This window comes from Musca autumnalis, unplaced genomic scaffold (genome assembly GCF_047663935.1).
Source record: "Musca autumnalis isolate F117 unplaced genomic scaffold, ASM4766393v1 scaffold_3, whole genome shotgun sequence".
NCBI classification, from domain to species: Eukaryota; Metazoa; Arthropoda; class Insecta; order Diptera; family Muscidae; genus Musca; species Musca autumnalis.
The window spans coordinates 214,807,701-214,829,187 of NW_027411866.1; the positions used below are offsets into that span (position 1 = coordinate 214,807,701).

Genomic DNA, 21,487 nt, shown 5'->3' on the forward strand with positions numbered 1-21,487 from the left:
TATTCGTGAACAAATGCCTGCAGATAGTAAGGAAAATATTCTAGCCCAATAAATTTTCAAACATTACACCAGATGGCAAATGAAGAAGCGGTTGCCTGCCAATGTAACCAAACATATAATTTTTATAAAGAAAAGTGAACGCAAATTAACATTATGAACGCCTTAAATATCCCCCCCCCTTCCCCTTCACAATTGTCATAATAATTAAAAATATTCACAAGTTATTAACATTTCCCACCTTGGTGGATACCACTGAGTTGTTAGACAGTTCCAATGAAGGGAGCCAAGACAGTAAGATTTGTTCCTCCAATAGGGATTATTAAAAATGGTTTAACCAAATCAATTTGGTACATTGATCTGAAGCATAGATACTTGCGCAGGTAGGAAAACAAAAATAATTAATTTCAATCATTCATTTATTTATTCGCATTTTTTCTGCATGGTTTTTAAAACATTCTCAAAAAGCTATTAAATTTACAATCATAAGTTTCAAGAAAATCGGATAAATTGTTTACCATATAACCAACACGTTCAGAATTTCTCGAATACCATTCACAGTTGTAGTAAACTGCGTTGAGGAAGAACATTTGTTTGAGTTGTTGCAAGGTGGTGAAGCCAAACATTGATAAGTATTTTCTGATATCTTCCTCAGTTAGCGAGGAGAAGAATGTTTCATATGCGGCATGCATGGATGTAACACCAGCTATTTTTTGTACTTCCTCATCACTGAAACCGTACTGCTTACCAAGGAATGATTCCAAAATACCCTTACCCATAAGGGTGGCCAATGAGCTCTGCTTAAAGATATCGTCGAAGGCGACATCATAAACTGGTGGTCTCAAGAGGCCCAACGGCAATATCAAAAGATTCATATATGGGTTATATTGAATTTTAATGTCAGAATCATATTTATGTGCTGGAATTTTAAAGACAAATTCATCACTATTGAGCCGGTAAGTGCTGTCGTATGCGAAGTAATTAAGTTCTAGGTTGGAGTTTAATGCCAATAATTGCAAATAATTGCCATAATAGTCATTGGTAGTCAAACTCAAAGTGGCATAATAATCCTCCAAAAATTGTTTGTCATGTTCTCTTAGGGAACTACCCACCATCAGATTCAGGGTTTCCAGTTTTGTAAAGAATTCTTGTGGTATTAAGCCATACTTGTCCATATGCAGAGTTTTGTTTATGTTCTTGACAACACTTTCAAACATTTGATGGATTTTGGGTGTTTCATGTACCAGCTCCGGGTGTAATTGCTCATAAATCCATTCAATCGCCATGGGTAAGAAGCTTCTGGCATTCGTCATACATTCATTGGGAGAGTCACGTTTATTGGCCATTTCCAAATAGTGTAGAAAACGTATTTCCAAATAGCGACACAGGAATAGGCCATCATATTCCTTGATGATATTATCGAAGGCTTCCATATAGGCAACATTATCAATGGTAATTTCCATATTGGCATCAGGTATTACGGGTTTCATGAGAGCCGTTAGATATTGCTTCATCCATGGATAGGGTAGTTCACTGAATTTGAAGATTTTCTCCTCTTTTTCAGCTTTGATTTCGTTCAATTTATCTTCAAACTTATCAATAATTTCCCATAATTTCATAAAATCCATTGTACCTTGGGGTAGGGGTATACTGCTGTTATATTCCTCCAACTGGTATGAGTTCATAAAAGGATATGTGTCATAATGGGGTTTATTGAAATAAGTCATAAATTTGAATAAATCTTGAGATTTTACTGAATACTTCAGGAAAATGTCATTAAACCCATATTTACGGAACATAGCCAAAGTTGTTGGCCAACTGAACTCCTCCACAGTCTTACTGTCGTCATTGGGTGTAAATAAGGCCCATTTCATTTTTCCCTCCTTCTCCATCCATTGCATAAATTTTAATAGACTAAATTCTTGACTCTTTGCGCAGGATACATAGAAATTTTTAAGCGCTCCAACAAAACCTGGCATATCCTTTACGGGCGTCTTTTCCAAATACCCGATTATTTCCATGTTCATCTCATAGTTTAACATCTCAGCAACGGAGGTATAATTATCATGATGCCCTTCATGAAGATCAGACCACTTATAACATGCGTATTGATAGAAATCAAAACAAGGGTTATAATCCATATTCAGATGATCCATTATAAGACTTTTTTGCTTTTGATTAATGGCATTGTGATCCATTGCCATATCTTCGCTGAGGCACATCACCACAAGGCTGGCCACCACCAAAAATAGCTGGCCAAACGTTTTCATACTTATTTTCGCGATTCTTTAAACTGCCGCCGGAGAGAGATTCACCTACTAGAAACTTGAAACTGAACTAATTTCTAAGCCACAAATGCTGTGCTTTTATAATAATCCGGACTCTTATCACTATTGAAATATTTTGATTGAAATGTGGCAACAGACAATAGGTAAAAATGGCACATCTTATCGCAATGTCAAGGTCAGACAAATGCAACAAAAAAAAAAAAAAAAATTGAACAATCTTTTGGTAATTTTAGACCATTCTAAATTAGTCTAAAAATATACAATATAGACGACTTAGTTAAACGCGCTACCAACACTGTAAGTGGAATTCTGTAGCCACCCAATTCTTTTAAAATATTTTTAATAACATCTAATGATTTTGATTTAATGATTTTTATTATCATGTAAAGATTGCATAAGGGTTTCTCTTTAATGTTTTTGAAAAGTATCTAAAGACCACATTAGGCGCGAATTTTTAGTTTTGTGTGGCATCTAAGGATAGCATTAGGCGTCGATTTTGACTTGAATGAGTTTATATATTGATGGAGATTGTATATCGGCTATTTTCATATTTTTCCGATGAACGTAAGCTGTTTACTTTAGCTATTGCCACTAAACTTATAAATCCGAAAGGTGGATTTTTTAAAAAAATGTTTTTCATGGACCATCAGACGACCAAATGTGGATTTGTTAAAGAATATTTTTTCATCCACTATCAGACCACCAAACGTGAATTTTTATTTTTAATTTTTTAATTTTAATTTTTATATATCTCTGAAACCAATGCGAATCTTCTTCAGACCTCTGAAACAAATTTGTAGATAAGGACAATAATAAAATATTTGGAGAAATAATGAACTCGAAAAACTACATATATTGCCTCAAATTTCAAAAAAAAAAAAATCCACAATTTTTATATATTTCGCACCGTATCTCCAAAACCGTTAATTTTTTCTGAATATTCACTGGAATGTAATACACAACTCTTCAGAACATGTCATTGTTGTAAAATGCCTCTATGCCGTTGTTTTCAGTACATTTTTCAACGACGATTTAATAAAAATGTCAATATTGTAGTGAAATCCGAAATGCGAGAATAAACTGTTGGTGTGAACTGTGTTTGAAATACGTGTTGTAAAAGATATGATACAAAATACCGCTGATACAACATGAAGTAAGCATTTTAGAGTTTCAGAATGTTCTAAAGAATTGTTGAGAACTTTATTTGGAAGATTTTTGCAAAGGTTACTTGGTTCAACTTCCCATAGTTTAGCCGATACTGACCAGAATTTCAGCAATTATGTAAAATTTTCTATATTTTATAGATTTTGATGCCCTAGATGGAGTTTTTCTTATGTGGTTTTTCAAAAGATAAGTTGAACTAGTTTAGGGCTACAATTTTGCTAAAGACAGCAAGGCTAAATTCCTATTCGTTTCTGAGATAAAGGACTGATAAATGCAAAAAAGTGTAGATTTAGCCCGGTTTAGATGAGGCCATAAAATCCGAACTGGATCTGACAGGACAAACCCCTACTAGGGTTTTTGTAGTCTTAATATGTACTTTCAAAAAATTCATACTAGAAGTTGTTTGCATTTTCAGTGTTGCATACTGTTATTTAAAACATATTTTTTCATTGGCCATCAAACCACCAAAAGTGGATTTTTTACAAAATATTTTCTAGGTACCATCAGACCACCAAACGTGGATTTTTGAAAAGCTATTTTTCCATGGACCATCAAACGTGGATTTTTTTTAAAGAATATTTTTTCATGGACCATCAGACCACCAAACCTGAATTTTTTTTAAAAAAATATTTGTTCAAGGACCATCTGATGACCAAATAAGGATTTAAAAAAAATATTTTTTCATGGACCGTCAGACCACCAAACGTGGATTTTTAAAAAAAATATTTGTTCATGGACCATCAGACGATCAAATGTGGATTTTTAAAGAATATTTTGTCATCCACTATCAGACCACCAAACGTGATTTTTTTAAAGAATACTTGAAATTTTTTAAGAATATTTTACATCCACTATAAGACCACGAAACGTGGATTTTTTAAAAAATATTTTTTTTCATGGACCATCAGACCACCAAACGTGGATTTTTATTATAAAAATATATTTGCATGGACCATCGGACAAACAAACTTGGATTTTTAAAAAAAAATATTTTTTTCATCCTCTGTCAGACCATCAAACGTGGGTTTTTTAAAGAATATTATTTCATGGAGCATTAGACCAACAAACGTGGATTTTTTAAAAAATATTATTTTCATGGACCATCAGAGAACCAAACGTGGATTTTTTAGGAAATATTTTTTCATGGTCCATTAGACCATCAAACGTGAATTTTTTAAAAAATATTATTTTCATGGACCACCAGACCACCAAACGTGGATTTTTTAAAAAATATTATTTTCATGGACCACCAGACCACCAAACGTGGATTTTTTAAAAAATATTATTTTCATGGACCACCAGACCACCAAACGTGGATTTTTTAAAAAATATATTTTTATGGACCAACTAACGTGGATTTTTTAAAAAATATTTTTTCATTGACCAACTTACGTGGATTTTTTAAAAAATATTTTTTCATGGACCAACTAACGTGGATTTTTTAAAAAATATTTTTTCATGGACCATCAGAGCACCAAACGTGGATTTTTTAAAAAATATTATTTTTTCATGGACCATCAGACTACCAAACGTGGATTTTTTGAAAAATTATTTTTCCATGGACCATTAGACCACCAAACGTGGATCATCATATTTTCTCTATTACAATTACACGATAATATCTATTCGGTAATTGGTAATCAGTGATGCCAATCAAAACAATTCTACTGCAATATGAAACTGTTTTCCAAAATCTATTCGTGCTTACTGTTCCTAACTTTTTATTCCATAATTTTCCCGGTTTTTCGCCAGATTTCAAAATTCTTATCGTGCCAATGCATACCGATTTACTTTATTGGACCACTTATGGAAATATTTGCGTTAAATGCGCTAACTGCATATTTAAAATTATTGAACCAGATAAGAACTTACCTCACATACTGTTGTGGTTTTCAAAATAAATAAAATTTTGCCATATGCTGAGTGAACTTTAACCTTGCGTTAGCGATATGAGTGCGGCTTCTTCAATACAAATGTCCAGATGCTTAGTTAAGTGAGGAATTTGTGATTTCGCAAATTACTTACTTACTTACTTAGCTGGCCCATTACAGAACATTTGTTCTATAGGCCGAACTAAGAAGAGATCTCCATTCCTCTCTATTTGTTGCTTTGCACTCTGGAATACCGCGCCTTGTCATCTCATCATCCACTTGTTTGCGCCATCTATTCCTTGGCCTGCCAATTCTGCGTGCACCGCCATGTGGCATGTATTCATACGCCTTTTTAGCGGGTTCATCATCGCTCATTCTTATGATATGGCCTAGCCAACGCAATCGCTGCATCTCGATACGTTTAACAATATTGATGTCGTTGTATAGCAGATACAGCTCGTGGTTCATGCGACGTCGATATTCACCGTCAACGCAGATTGGTCCGTAGATCTTTCGAAGAATTTTTCTCTCAAACACACCAAGCACTGCCATGTCTGCTTGCGCAAGTACCCAGGCTTCGGAGCCATACATCAGCACGGGTAGTATCAGTGTTTTGTAGAGCGTTATTTTTGTTTGACGAGATGTGGCTTTGTTTTTAAACTGCTTACTTAATCCAAAGTAGCATCTGTTGGCCAACACAATTCTTCTTTTTATTTCACAACTGATGTCGTTTGTTGTGTTGACGGAGGTGCCGAGGTAGACGAAGTCTTTTACTACTTCAATATTATAGGAACCAACTTCCACAGTCGGTCCGAGCTCAATGGACGCATTGCGCGTCGACACCATCAACTTGGTCTTCTCACCGTTTACCGCCAGACCCACTTTAGCAGATTCTCCTTCGACCTTTATAAAGGTATCAGTTACTTCTTTTACTGATCGACCCATGATGTCTATATCATCAGCATAAGCAAGTAACATGTGACTATTGGTGTAGATTGTGCCACTTCTTTTGACGTTTGCCTCTCGTATAACCTTTTCTAGCAGGATGTTGAAGAGGTCACACGAAAGGCTGTCTCCTTGTCTGAAACCTCTTTTGGTACCAAACTCTTCGGAGAGGTTCTTTCCTATTTTAACTGAGGACCTCGTGTCAGTTAAAGTCATTTTACAAAGCCGGATGAGCTTTGCGGGAATACCAAATTCAGACATGGCTTGGAATACCTTTGAGCGCAGCGGACTGTCGAAGGCTGCTTTATAATCGACAAAAAGGTGGTAGGTGTCGATCTGCATCTCTTGGGTCTTCTCCAGGATTTGCCGCAGGGTAAATATCTGGTCAATGGTGGACTTGCCAGGTCTAAAGCCGCATTGGTATGGTCCAATAATCTCGTTGACCATTGGCTTTAGTCGTTCGCACAATATCCCTGACACGATCTTGTAGGCAATAGGGAGTAGACTTATGCCCCTATAGTTAGAGCATACAGTCTTATCTCCCTTCTTGTGGACGGGGCACAGGATACTCAGGTTCCAATCGTCGGGTACTCGTTCTTCCTGCCAGATGGTGCTAACTAGCTGATGAATACACCTTATCAGCGTGTCGCCTCCGGTTTTGAACAGCTCGGCTGGTAAGCCATCGGCCCCTGCTGCCTTATTATTCTTCAGCCGATTTATTGCTGTCTTTACCTCATCTTGGCTGGGCGGTATACATTCAATACCATCTTCTGGGATTGGGACTGTGGTATCTTCGTCGTCTTCGCTGCTATTGGATACCAACAGATTTGAAAAACGTTCTTTCCATATCCTGAGTACACTATCTGTATCAGTTACCAAATTACCTGGCTGGTCTCTACAGGAGGATGTGCCTGTACCACAGCCATCAGTTTGATGCTTGACTCTTTGGTAGAATTTTCGGACTTCATTCTGGCTCCTGTACATCTCGATTTTTTCACACTCCCGCTTTTCCATCTCTCTCTTTTTCCTGCGGAAAAGACGTTTCTCCTCTCTCCTTTTCTCCCTGTATCTCTCTCGTGCGCTACGCGTTGCTACGGATTGTAAAGTAGCCTTATATGCCGCATTTTTCTCTTCGGTGGCAGCACGACACTCCTCATCATACCATGGATTCCTTGGTGGAGGTCTCTGGTATCCAAGTATGGATTTTGCGGCTGCTTGCATGGAGTGGGCAATGCTTTGCCATTACGCTGATATGTTATCGGGATGAGGAGGGCTTTGATTAAGCAATTGGGCTAGTTGAGTGGAATATGCTGTGGCTATCTGTTGTGATTGCAGCTTACCGATGTCTAACTTTCGTGTTGTGTCTGTTCGTACTTTGTTTGCTACGTTTAAGCGGGTGCGTACCTTTGCTGCAACAAGGTAGTGGTCCGAATCAATGTTTGCGCCTCGGAACGTTCGTACATCCAACACGCTCGATGAATGTCTTCCATCTATCACAACATGATCAATTTGGTTTCTTGTTTTCTGATCTGGAGACAGCCAGGTGCCCTTATGAATATCGAGATGATTAAATCTGGTACTGCTAACTACCATGTTTTTTGCAGCTGCAAAGTCTATCAGTCTCATACCATTGTCAGATGTTTCACTGTGGAGACTGAATTTCCCGACTGTTGGGCCAAAGATATTCTCCTTTCCAATTTTGGCATTAAAATCGCCTAGAATGATTTTAATGGCATGGGCAGGGCAACGGTCATATGTTTCTTCTAAGCGCTCGTAAAATATATCTTTGGTCTGTTCGTCCTTTTCTTCAGTGGGAGCATGAGCGCAAATAAAGCTGATGTTGAAGAATTTAGCTTTTATTCGAATTGCAGCAAGTCTTTCATTCACTGGAGTGAAGCTGGATACAAGATGTTTTAGTCTCCGACTAACTACGAATCCACAACCAAACTCATGCTTTACGTCATGGCAGCTATAATACAGTGCGTCACCTTTAGGTGTTGTTGTGACGCCTTTCCCAATCCATCGTATTTCCTGTATGGCAGTAATATCGGTCTTGTACTTTTCAAGTACGTCTGCCAATGCGAAGACTGCACCTTCTCTATAAAGAGTGCGAACATTCCAGGTGCAGATTCGCAGATCATGGTCCTTAAAACGTTTGCGGGGTTCGTCAACTTTAGAGGGGTTTGTTTTTCTTTTCTTTCGTTTTTTCATAGTAGGCTGTTTTTTCTAGGGGAGGGTTACTAACCCGACGCCCAAACCCAAGTTTTTAACGTTCTTATGGGTGAACGCGCGGCACATGTTAGCTCACTACCTTTAACGGGTGTTAAAGGCAGTTCCCCAGGTGACACCACGGGGAGGTCAGTGTCCACTTGGGATGAAAGAGGGACCAAGATAAATCCTGGGCTTTGCCATGTTAAAACCGGTCAGGACCGTTCCTTGGTATCTTCCATCCCCTACGTCAAATTAGTTTTGTTAAAAATGAAAATGAAGCTAATTCACTACACAGAAAAAAAGACACCCCGGAGAATTTGATTAAAAGCTTCATCACCATATTTTTATCGAATTGAGATAAAATATTGCGAATATATTGGGAAAATGTTTATGAAACATGCAAATTTTACTAGAAAGCGATCGATAAACGATTTCAAACACCATGTGTACACTTTCTTCAGATGTAATTCAAAACATTTTAGTTGTAATTCGTAACATTTCATTAGTATTTCCATTTGTAGTTCGAATTATTCTATTTGTAATTCAAATTATTGACCAGTTGACCATAATTTGTTTGGGGAAAAAATTAAAAATTTAATAATTTTGTGTTAAGTTTTTTCGACCTTTTATGTTTTAATCAATTGTTTAAGACTATTAGGCTGCTTCACTATGTCGAACGAAAATGAAAACGAAAGAAAAACAACTAAACTCGTGTTTGATTTTTAAATTTTGTAGTTGTTGTGTTTGCTTTAAACACAACGTTAATATTGCCATGAAAATCAAATTTTAGGTGTTTTTTTAGGTGTATTATCGGATGAAAAAAATATTACGCAATCATATCATAGGCAATTAATCATATAAAATAGTACCGTGGAAAACTGGTGAGGCCCAAGGGTAGTGTGGTAGGGGATCACATGGTCGGCCCGTAAAGCTTGGTACAGCTCGTGGTTCATATTAGGTCGATATTCACCGTCAACGCAGATTGGCCCGTAGATCTTTCAAAGAATTTTTCTCTCAAACATACCAAGCACTGCTTTATCTGCTTGCGCAAGTACCCAGGCCATATGTTGTTTTTTTTTACGAGATGTGACCATTTTTTTAAACTGCTTACTTAAGCCAAAGTAGCATCAGTTGGCCAACACTATTCTTCTCTTTATTTCACAACTGATTTTGTTTGTTGTGTTTATGGCGGTGCCGAGGTAGACGAAGTCTTTTTCTACCTCAAAATACGAGAGGCTGTCTCCTTGTCTGAAATTTCTTTTGGTACTGAAGTGTTCGGAGGGGTTCCTTCCAATTTTAACTGAGGTCCTAATATCAGTTAAAGTCATCTTACAAAACCGAATGAGCTTTGCGGGGATACCAAAGTCAGATATGGCTTGAAATACCTTTGGTAGTAGGGGCTGTTGAAGGCTGCCTTATAATCGACGAAAAGGTGGTAGGTGCCGATCTGCATCTCTTGGGTCTTCTCCAGGATTTGCCGCAGGGTAAATATCTGGTCAATGGTGGACTTGCCAAGTTTAAAGCAGCATTGGTGTGGCCCGATTATTTCATTGACCATGGGCTTTAGTCGTTCGCATAATATTCCTGACACTATTTTGTAGACAATAGGGAAAATTATGATTTTACCCGATTGTTGCAAGTCTTTCATTCAGTGAAGCTGAAGACCAGATGTTTTAACTTCCGACCAACAACAAATTCGCAGCAAAACTCACCTTTAGGTGTTGTTGTAACGCTTTTCCTAATCCATCGTATTTCGTGTATGACAGTTATATTGGCGTTGTATTTTCCAAGCACATCTGGCACTGTGTAAACTGCACCTTCTCCATAAAGAGTGCAAACATTGCAGGGGCAGATTCACAGATCATGGTCCTTAAAACCAAACACCATAATATGAGTGGATTTTTTTATACCCTCAGCATTTATGCTTTCATACAAGCAAAATGTGCCTTTTTAGAGCACGAAATTCGTTTCAGACAATTTGGAGTTGATTTAGCAATGTCCGTCTGTCGGTCTGGCTGGTTGGTGCGCATGATAACTCTCGAACGGATCAACCGATTCGATCCAACATTTGTCCTTCGTAATATTTTACCTAAACTTAGTTTAAGTTCGAAGATGGACCATATCGGTCCACACCTTCGGGTATCTCCCTCACAAAAGTTCGAAAATGTTCGGAAAATTGTGCGCACGATAACACGTGAAGGGAATAACCGATTTAGTCCATACTTTGCACATCGTGATGATATTAGATGATATTCCAATATGGATTCAATCGGTCCACTCCCTCGGGTACTTCCCACACAAAATTTCGGAAAAGTTCAGTTTAGGACCAGCTCTCGAATCGCTTTAATTTATGATGTAGCGACTTGTATTCACTGCCCCCCATACGACGGTACAAGTTTCATCAGGGGCATGCTTATACTTCCTGACAAAATAGCCCACAACCGTGTGTTGTTGTGGGAGCGCAAGATAACTCTCGAACGAATCTGCCGATTCGATCCGACATGTGGCCTTTGTAATGTTTTGTATAAACTTATTTTAAGTTCGAAGATGAGCCATATTGGTCCACTCCTGCAGCTACCTCCCCAACAAAAGCTCAAAAATGTTCGAAAAAATTGTGCGCACAATAACTCTTGAAGGCTGTGACCGATTTGGTCCATGCTTTACACATCCTAATATATCCACCAGGGTGGGTGACGTAGGGGATGGAAGATACCAAGGAACGGTCCTGACCGGTTTTAACATGGCAAAGCCCAGGATTTATCTTGGTCCCTCTTTCATCTCAAGTGGACACTGACCTCCCCGTGGTGTCACCTGGGGAACTGCCTTTAACACCCGTTAAAGGTAGTGAGCTAACATGTGCCGCGCGTTCACCCATAAGAACGTTAAAAACTTGGGTTTGGGCGTCGGGTTAGTAACCCTCCCCTAGAAAAAAACAGCCTACTATGAAAAAACGAAAGAAAAGAAAAACAAACCCCTCTAAAGTTGACGAACCCCGCAAACGTTTTAAGGACCATGATCTGCGAATCTGCACCTGGAATGTTCGCACTCTTTATAGAGAAGGTGCAGTCTTCGCATTGGCAGACGTACTTGGAAAGTACAAAGCCGATATTACTGCCATACAGGAAATACGATGGACTGGGAAAGATGTCACAACAACACCTAAAGGTGACGCACTGTATTATAGCTGCCATGACACAAAGCATGAGTTTGGTTGCGGTTTTGTAGTTGGTCGGAGGTTAAAACATCTGGTCTCCAGCTTCACCCCAGTGAATGAAAGACTTGCTACAATTCGATTTAAAGCAAAATTCTTCAACATCAGCTTTATCTGCGCTCATGCCCCAACCGAAGACAAGGACGAACAGACCAAAGATATATTCTACGAGAGCTTAGAAGAAACATATGACCGTTGTCCTGCCCATGACATTAAAATTGTTCTAGGCGATTTTAATGCCAAAATTGGAAAGGAGAATATCTTTGGACAAACAGTTGGGAAATTCAGTCTCTACAGTGAAACATCTGACAATGGTATGAGGCTGATAGACTTTGCAGCTGCAAAAAACATGGTAGTTAGCAGTACCAGATTTAATCATCTCGATATTCATAAGGGCACCTGGCTGTCCCCAGATCAAAGAACAACCCAGCAAAATTTGAAGGAAGGAGTTCATTGCGATGACGTGATTTTATGTCATCTTTTGCATTGGTTCAAAGGAAGTCGTGAAAGATCCGATCTTTCCATTAGGATTTGAACCAATGCAAAGGAAGTCGTGAAAGATCCGATCTTTTCATCAGCATTTGTACCCATTCCATCGATCCAATAGAGGTGATGTTTGTGTTTTTATTTACACACCTGTTTATTTCCATTTTGGTATGTTCCAGTCTGCATATCAGACAACTAAAGCTTCTAAACAATTGGTATTGTATGAAGCTCGAAATGTCTGCAATAAAAATGAAGTCCCAATCATCATGAAGACTGCACACATTGCTATTTTAAAAGTTCCCTTGTCTGTTCTAAATCTGACATACATAGAACGAAATCAATCAAATCTCGCTTCTTGGAATTTGAAAAAAAGTCCGAAATGAAAAGGAACAAGAATCTGAAAATAAAGAAGAAACGACTTTTGTAAAGAAACAATTATAAATAAATTAATTATGCATAAATGGTATTTTCCAGAAAAAAGTCTCTCCTGCCCGTTCGTTACATTTTGTTCTTAGAGATCCCTAAAGGAAGCCGGGTTGTAGATCCCTACATATTTTCGTCACTAAACAAAAGAGTATAAATTTCCAAAATGTTGTTATAAAATAACAAAATTATAAGATAAAAGTAATTTACGAAATAAAAATACTTAAAGGATTGCATTTGGAGTCCATGTCGAAATCTGAACTTGTGATGGGAAGATAATAGAAAAAACCTTTTGTAAGATGAAAGAATATCAGTTGTGGAGAACGGAGGAAGTAATCTTTTGCGTTGCAGCGGTGGTGATTACATAGCAATTTTGGATGTAAACTTTTTGCTGATTGTAGTAATTTCGTGAATTCGTTTGAATTAATAGTGTTTGTCCATATTTCAATAGAGCATTTCCATTTTCCAAACAAGGCATGAAAATGTCATGCCAAGGGGTTGGTGAAAATGACATGTCAAAGCATTGGTTAAAATGACATGTCAAAGAATGGGTGAAAATGACGTGTCAATGCATCGGTTAAAATGACATGCCAAAGCATTGGTGAAAATGATATGTCAATGCATTGGTTAAAATGACATGCTTAGGATCCAAAAAAGAACGCCATCTTTTGGGGGTCACGCTCATATAAAATTCATGAGTGAAAATGACAAAGATGACATGCCAGATCACTTGCACCCATGATTCAACTCATGATTTTTCATCGAAGATTTTACTGGGAAGTAATCAAATTGATCATGTTGTGATAGATGGAAGACATTCATCCAGCGTGTTGGTTGTACGATCGTTCCGAGGCGCAAACATTGATTCGGACCACTATCTTGTTGCAGCAAAGGTACGTACCCGTCTAAACGTTGCAAATAAAGCACGAACAGACACAACGCGGAAGTTGGACATCGATAGGCTGCAAACACAACAGATAGCCACAGCATATTCCACTCAACTAGCCCAATTGCTTAACGCGAGCACTCCTTGTCCCGATAACATAACAACACAATGGCAAAATATTGCCCACTCCATGCAAACAGCCGCAAAATCCATACTTGGATTCCAGAGACCTCCACAAAGGAATTCATGGTATGACCAGGAGTGTCGTGCTGCTACCGAAGATAAAAATGCGGCATATAGAGCTACTTTACAATCAGTAGCAACGCGTAGCGCACGAGAGAGATATCGGGAGAAAAGGAGAGAAGAGAAACGTCTTTTCCGCAAGAAAAAGAGAGAAATGGAAAAGCGGGAGTGTGAAAAAATCGAGTTGTACAGGAGCCAGAATGAAGTCCGAAAATTCTACCAAAGAGTGAAACATCAAACAGATGGCTTTGGTACAGGCACATCCTCCTGTAGAGACCAGCAAGGTAATCTGGTAACAGATACAGATAGCGTGCTCAGGATATGGAAGGAACATTTCTCCAATCTGCTGGTATCCAATAGTGGCGAAGAGGATGATACCGCAGATCCAATCCCAGAAGATGGTATAGAATATATACCACCCGGCCAAGATGAGGTAAATACAGCAATCAACCGGCTGAAGAATAATAAAGCAGCAGGGGCCGATGGCTTACCAGCCGAGCTGTTTAAAACCGGAGGCGACGCGCTGATAAGGTGTATGCATCAGCTAGTTAGCACCATCTGGCAGGAAGAACGCGTACCCGACGATTGGAACCTGAGCATCCTATGTCCCGTCCACAAAAAAGGAGATAAGACTGTATGCTCCAACTATAGGGGCATAAGTCTACTCCCTATTGCCTATAAGATAGTGCCAGGGATACTGTGCGAACGAATAAAGCCTATGGTCAACGAGATAATTGGACCATACCAATGTGGCTTTAGACCTGGCAAGTCCACCATTGACCAGATATTTACTCTGCGGCAAATCCTAGAGAAGACCCAAGAGATGCAGATCGACACATTTCATCTTTTTGTCGATTATAAAGCAGTATTCGACAGTCCCCTCCGATCAAAGGTATTCCATGCAATGTCTGAATTTGGTATTCCCGCAAAGCTCATCCGGCTTTGTAAGATGACTCTAACTGATACTAGGTCCTCATTTAAAATTGGAACGAACCTCTCCGAAGAATTTTGTACCAAAAGAGGTTTCAGACAAGGAGACAGCCTTTCGTGTGACCTATTCAACATTTTGCTGGAAAAGGTAATACGAGATGCAAATGTCAAAAGAAATGGCACAATTTACACCAATAGCCACATGTTACTTGCCTATGCTGATGACATAGACATCATGGGACGATCAGTAAAGGAAGTAACTGATACCTTTAGGAAGGTCGAAGCAGAATCTGCGAAAGTGGGTCTGGCGGTAAACGGCGAAAAGACCAAATTGATGGTGTCGACGCGCAAAGCGTCCATAGAGCTCGGACCAACCGTAGAAGTTGGTACCTACAATTTTGAGGTAGTTAAAGACTTCGTCTACCTCGGCACTGCCATAAACACAACAAACAACATCAGTTGTGAAATAAGAAGAAGAATTGTATTGGCCAACAGATGCTACTATGGTCTAAGTAAGCAATTTAAAAACAAAGCCACAACTAGGTTATGACTGCAATTTCCCAACTTAAACTTATATATTCCAAAAATGGTACAACCTAGGAAAAATTACGAAAACCAGTCTTATAGAGAATTTTTACAGCTATAACATTTTCTCTAGTCCCATTTCGATAAAACTTACCGTTCTCAAGCAAATCGTGAAAACCTAACAAAAAAAACCTAAAAATGTGACCTGAACTTCTATATCTCAAAAATGGTAAACCCTAGAAACAAATAAAAACGGTCAATCCTCTGGAGAATTTTCACAGCTAAAAAATTTTTTTAAGACCCATTTCGATAGGTCTTGCTGTTTCCAAGCAAACTCGTGAAAACCTAAAAAAGCCCTGAAAATGTGAACTTTTACCGCGACTTTTTGTGAAAATCCCTCCGGCGATTTTTTTTTTTTGATTTTTCTCATCTGTGAACATTGAAGTTTTCATTTAAATTTTAATTAAGGCGCACCGTGTTTGACTGGACTGACTATATTTTTTTCCAATTCTCATATATGCTCTTAGTGAATAGACAATAACACAATGCAAACTTCTAAAAGCATTATTCTTCTTCTCCGTTTATGTGACAATAAGCAGACTAGGGTGCGTACACATAACGTTTGTTTACATGTACAAACACATTACACATACGCTGCGGTGGATCATGTACAGCAGCAACGATAGCATCAAAATAGGCAGTTGATAGCAAAAAATGCATAAAAGATTTGAATTTTAGTCGAGGTGTAGGGTTTAAAAGGTCAAATTTTAAGAGGTTTTCGGAATTTTTCTTGAAAACGGAGGGTCTAATCAAGAATTGACTAGAGTAAATGTTGCAGACGGAGAAATTCTCTTTAAGTTTGGTCTTTAGGATTTTTTTCTAGAACGAACCATTCTTGGGAGACAAAGGGGGCAGGAACGGTAAGATACAAAGCAAAGATCCTGACTGGCCATAACATGGCAAAGCCCAAGACTTATCTTAGTATCTCATACATCTCAATGGCACACTGACCTCCCCGTGGTGTTACCTGGGGAGATGTCTTTAAAACCCGCTAAAGGTGGTGCTTTAACATGTGCCGCCCGTTCAGTAATAAGAGCGTTAAAAACTTGGGTTGGGCGTCAAAAATCGGCCTACTATGAAAAAACAAAGAAAAAATTTTTTTAAAAAAAATGAAAAAGTATCAGTCGGCTTTGCCGACAGAGATATACTCTCAGCCTCTGTGCACTGAAGATTCCATCTACGGACAGATCAAATGTATTGAGGGTCTTTCCAGAATTTTGTGGCCCTTTTTGGGCATTTGATCTTGCCGGATGAGGTACTTAAAGGAATTGGCCGACACAAAATAAAATCCACTTCCATAATGGACTAGAAGTGGATTTTATTTTGTAAAACGTTTGACCAGTATGCCACGAAGCATGGACATGTATTATAGCTGCCATGACGTAAAGCATGAGTTTGGTTGCGGATTCGTAGTTAGTCGGAGACTAAAACATCTGGTATCCAGCTTCACCCCAGTGAATGAAAGACTTGCTGCAATTCGAATAAAAGCTAAATTCTTCAACATCAGCTTTATTTGCGCTCATGCTCCCACAGAAGAAAAGGACGAACAGACCAAAGATATATTTTACGAGCGCTTAGAAGAAACATATGACCGTTGCCCTGTCCATGACATTGAAATCATTTTGGGCGATTTTAATGCCAAAATTGGAAAGGAAAATATCTTTGGCCCAACAGTCGGGAAATTCAGTCTACACATTGAAACATCTGACAATGGTATGAGGCTGATAGACTTTGCAGCTGCATAAAACATGGTAGTTAGCAGTACCAGATTTAATCATCTCGATATTCATAAGGGCACCTGGCTGTCTCCAGATCAAAGAACAAGTAATCAAATTAATCATGTTGTGATAGATGGAAGACATTCATCCAGCGTGTTGGATGTACGATCGTTCCGAGGCGCAAACATTAATTCGGACCACTACCTTGTTGCAGCAAAGGTGCGTACCCGTCTAAACGTTGCAAATAAAGCACGAACAGACACAACGCGGATGTTGGACATCGATAGGCTGCAAACACAACAGATAGCCACAGCATATTACACTCATCTAGCCCAATTGCTTAACGCGAGCACTCCTTGTCCCGATAACATAACAACACAATGGCAAAATATTGCCCACTCCATGCAAACAGCCGCAAAATCCATACTTGGATTCCAGAGACCTCCACAAAGGAATTCATGGTATGACCAGGAGTGTCGTGCTGCTACCGAAGTTAAAAATGCGGCATATAGAGCTACTTTACAATCAGTAGCAACGCGTAGCGCACGAGAGAGATATCGGGAGAAAAGGAGAGAAGAGAAACGTCTTTTCCGCAAGAAAAAGAGAGAAATGGAAAAGCGGGAGTATGAAAAAAATCGAGATGTACAGGAGCCAGAATGAAGTCCGAAAATTCTACCAAAGAGTGAAACATCAAACATATGGCTTTGGTACAGGCACATCCTCCTGTAGAGACCAGCAAGGTAATCTGGTAACAGATACAGATAGCGTGCTCAGGATATGGAAGGAACATTTCTCCAATGTGCTGGTATCCAATAGTAGCGAAGACGATGATACCACAGATCCAATCCCAGAAGATGGTATAGAATGTATACCACCCGGCCAAGATGAGGTAAAAACAGCAATCAACCGGCTGATGAATAATAAAGCAGCAGGAGCCGATGGCTTACCAGCCGGGCTGTTTAAAACCGGAGGCGACGCGCTGATAAGGTGTATGCATCAGCTAGTTAGCACCATCTGGCAGGAAGAACGCGTCCCGAGGATTGGAACCTGAGCATCCTATGTCCCGTCCACAAGAAAGGAGATAAGACTGTATGCTCCAACTATAGGGGCATAAGTCTTCTCCCTATTGCCTATAATATAGTGTCAGGGATATTGTGCGAACGACTAAAGCCAATGGTCAACGAAATAATTGGACCATACCAATGTGGCTTTAGACCTGGCAAGTCCACCATTGACCAGATATTTACCCTGCGGCAAATCCTAGAGAAGACCCAGGAGATGCAGATCGACACATATCACCTCTTTGTCGATTATAATGCAGCATTCGGCAGTCCCCTCCGATCAAATGTATTCCATGCAATGTCTGAATTTGGTATCCCCGCAAAGCTCATCCGGCTTTGTAAGATGACTTTAACTGATACTAGGTCCTCAGTTAAAATTGGAAAGAACCTCTCCGAAGAATTTTGTACCAAAAGAGGTTTCAGACAAGGAGACAGCCTTTCGTGTGACCTATTCAACATTTTGCTGGAAAAGGTAATACGAGATGCAAATGTCAAAAGAAATGGCACAATTTACACCAATAGCCACATGTTACTTGCCTATGCTGATGACATAGACATCATGGGACGATCAGTAAAGGAAGTAACTGATACCTTTAGGAAGGTCGAAGCAGAATCTGCGAAAGTGGGTCTGGCGGTAAACGGCGAAAAGACCAAATTGATGGTGTCGACGCGCAAAGCGTCCATAGAGCTCGGACCAACCGTAGAAGTTGGTACCTACAATTTTGAGGTAGTTAAAGACTTCGTCTACCTCGGCACTGCCATAAACACAACAAACAACATCAGTTGTGAAATAAGAAGAAGAATTGTATTGGCCAACAGATGCTACTATGGTCTAAGTAAGCAATTTAAAAACAAAGCCACATCTCGTCAAACAAAAATAACACTATACAAAACGCTGATACTACCCGTGCTAATGTATGGCTCCGAAGCATGGGTACTTGCGCAAGCAGATAAGGCAGTGCTTGGTGTGTTTGAGAGGAAAATTCTTCGAAAGATCTACGGGCCGAGTTGCGTTGACGGTGAATATCGAGGTCGTATGAACCACGAGCTCTATAAGCTATACAAAGACATGAATATAGTTAAACGTATCGAGATGCAACGATTGCGTTGGCTAGGCCATATCATAAGAATGAGCGATGATGAACCCGCTAAAAAGGCGTATGAATACATGTCACATGGCGGTGCACGCAGAATCGGCAGGCCTAAGCTTCGATGGAGCAAACAAGTGGATGATGTAATGGGCCGACTAAGTAAGTAAGTGACTAACTTAAATGGCTGGTAGTTACGATAACTATCGAAAAGAATAACTCCTCAAACTCACATCAAGTTCCAAGATGGACCATGTCGGCCTATTCCTTCAGGTAGCTTCTCCATAAAAGTCCAACACTTATATGCGTAGATTGACCTTAAGGGGCGGCCCCCAGTTTTAAACCCAATTAAAGTCATTTTTCATGAATTTTCCAAGAAAACTACAATTTATATGTTCGCATAGTTTACTTCATGGGTTTTAAACCATTCTCAAAAACTTATTTAATTTACAATCAAAAGTTTCAATAAAATCTGACATATAACCAATATGTTCGGAACATCCCGAATACCATTCACAGTTATAGTAAACTGCATTGAGGAAGAATATCTGTTTGAGTTGTTGCAAGGTGTTGAAGCCAAACTTTGTTAAGTATTTGCTAATATCTTCCTCAGTTAGTGAGGAAAAGAACATTTCAAATGTGGCATGCAAGGCTGTAACATCAGCTATTTTTTGTACTTCCTCGTCACTGAAACCGTACTGCTTACCAAGGAATGCTTCAAAAATACCCTTTCCCATAAGGGTGGCCAATGAGCTCTGCTTAAAGATGTCATCAAAGCCAGGATGATAAACTGGTGGTCTCAAAAGGCCCAACGGCAATATCAAACGATTCATATAAGGATTATATTGAATATGAATGTCAGAATCATATTTATATGGTGGAATTTTAAAGACAAATTCATCATCATCACCGAGTCGGTAGCTGTTGTCGCATGCGAAGTAAGTATCTAGGTTGGTGTTTAATTCCAATAATTGCAAATAACTGACATAATAGTCGTTGGTAGTCAAACTCAAAGTGGCATAGTAAGTCTCCAAAAATTTTTTGTCATATTCTCCTAGAGAACTGCCCACCATCAGATTCAGGGTTTCCAGTTTTGTGAAGAATTCTTGTGGTATTAAGCCATCCTTGTCCATATGCAGAGTTTTGTTAATGTTCTTGACAACATTTTCAAACATTTGATTAATTTTGGGTATTTCACTTTTCATCTCTGGGTGTAATTGTTCATAGATCCATTCAATCACCATGGGTAAGAAGCTTCTGGCCGTGGTCATACATTCATTGGGAGAGCCACGTTTATTGGCCATTTCCAAATAGTGCAGAAAACGTATTTCCAAATAGCGACACAGGAATAGGCCATCATATTCTTTTATAATATTATCGAAGGCTTCCATATAGGCAACATTTTCAATGGCAACTTCCATATAGTCATCGGGTATTAAGGGTTTCACAATAGCTTTTACATATTCTTTCAACCATGGATAGGGTAGTTCATTGAATTTGAAGATTTTCTCCTCTTTTTCTTCAGCTTTGATTTCGTTTAATTTATCTTCAAATTTATCAATAATTTCCCATAATTTCATAAAATCCATTGTACCTTGGGGCAGAGGTATACTGCTGTTATATGCCTCCAATTGGTAGGAATTCATAAAGCGATCTGTATGATAACTGGGTTTGTTAAAATAAGTCATAAACTGGAATAAATCTTGAGATTTTACTGTATGCTTTAGGAAAATATCATTGAACCCATATTTACGGAACATGACCAAAGTTGTTGGCCAACTGAACTCCTCCACAGTCTTACGGTCGTCATTGGGTGTAAATAAGGCCCATTTCATGTTTTCCTTCTTTTCCATCATATGCATAAATTTCAAAAGACTAAACTCTTGACTCTCTGTGCAGGATACATAGATATTTTTAAGCACTCCAACAAAACCTGGCATATCCTTAACGGGCGTCTTTTCCAAATACTCGATTATTTCCATGTTCATCTCATAGTTCAACATCCCAGCAACGGAGGTATAATTATCACTATGTTCGTTATGAAGATCCGACCACTTCGAACAGGCATATTGATAGAAATAAGAACAAGGTTTATAATCCATATCCAGATGATCCATGACAAGGCTACGTTGCTTTTGATTCAGGGCAGTGGGATCCATTGTCATATCCTGGCTGCTGCACAACACCACAAGGCTGGCCACCACCAAAAATATTTGGCCAAATCGTTTCATAATTTATTTTCCGTTTATTTAAACGCCACCGGAGAGAGTTTAACTTGCTTCGAACTTGAAACTAAACTAATTTCTAAAGCAAAAAATTGTGTGCCTTTATACAAATCTGGAATTATATGTATACATATGTATATTTGTATGTATGAGCG

At 38.9% G+C, this 21,487-nt stretch overlaps 2 protein-coding genes across 2 annotated transcripts; both read right to left on the reverse strand.

The window, feature by feature from the left end:
• Window positions 1-446: 446 nt before the first annotated feature.
• On the reverse strand, window positions 447-2,267 carry LOC141398424 (uncharacterized). Its single transcript, XM_073975709.1, has one exon. The coding sequence runs from the start codon at window positions 2,265-2,267 to the stop codon at window positions 447-449; it is 1,821 nt and encodes a 606-aa protein (XP_073831810.1).
• A 17,259-nt stretch (window positions 2,268-19,526) lies between these two features.
• On the reverse strand, window positions 19,527-21,266 carry LOC141398425 (uncharacterized). Its single transcript, XM_073975710.1, has one exon. The coding sequence runs from the start codon at window positions 21,264-21,266 to the stop codon at window positions 19,527-19,529; it is 1,740 nt and encodes a 579-aa protein (XP_073831811.1).
• Window positions 21,267-21,487: the final 221 nt, after the last annotated feature.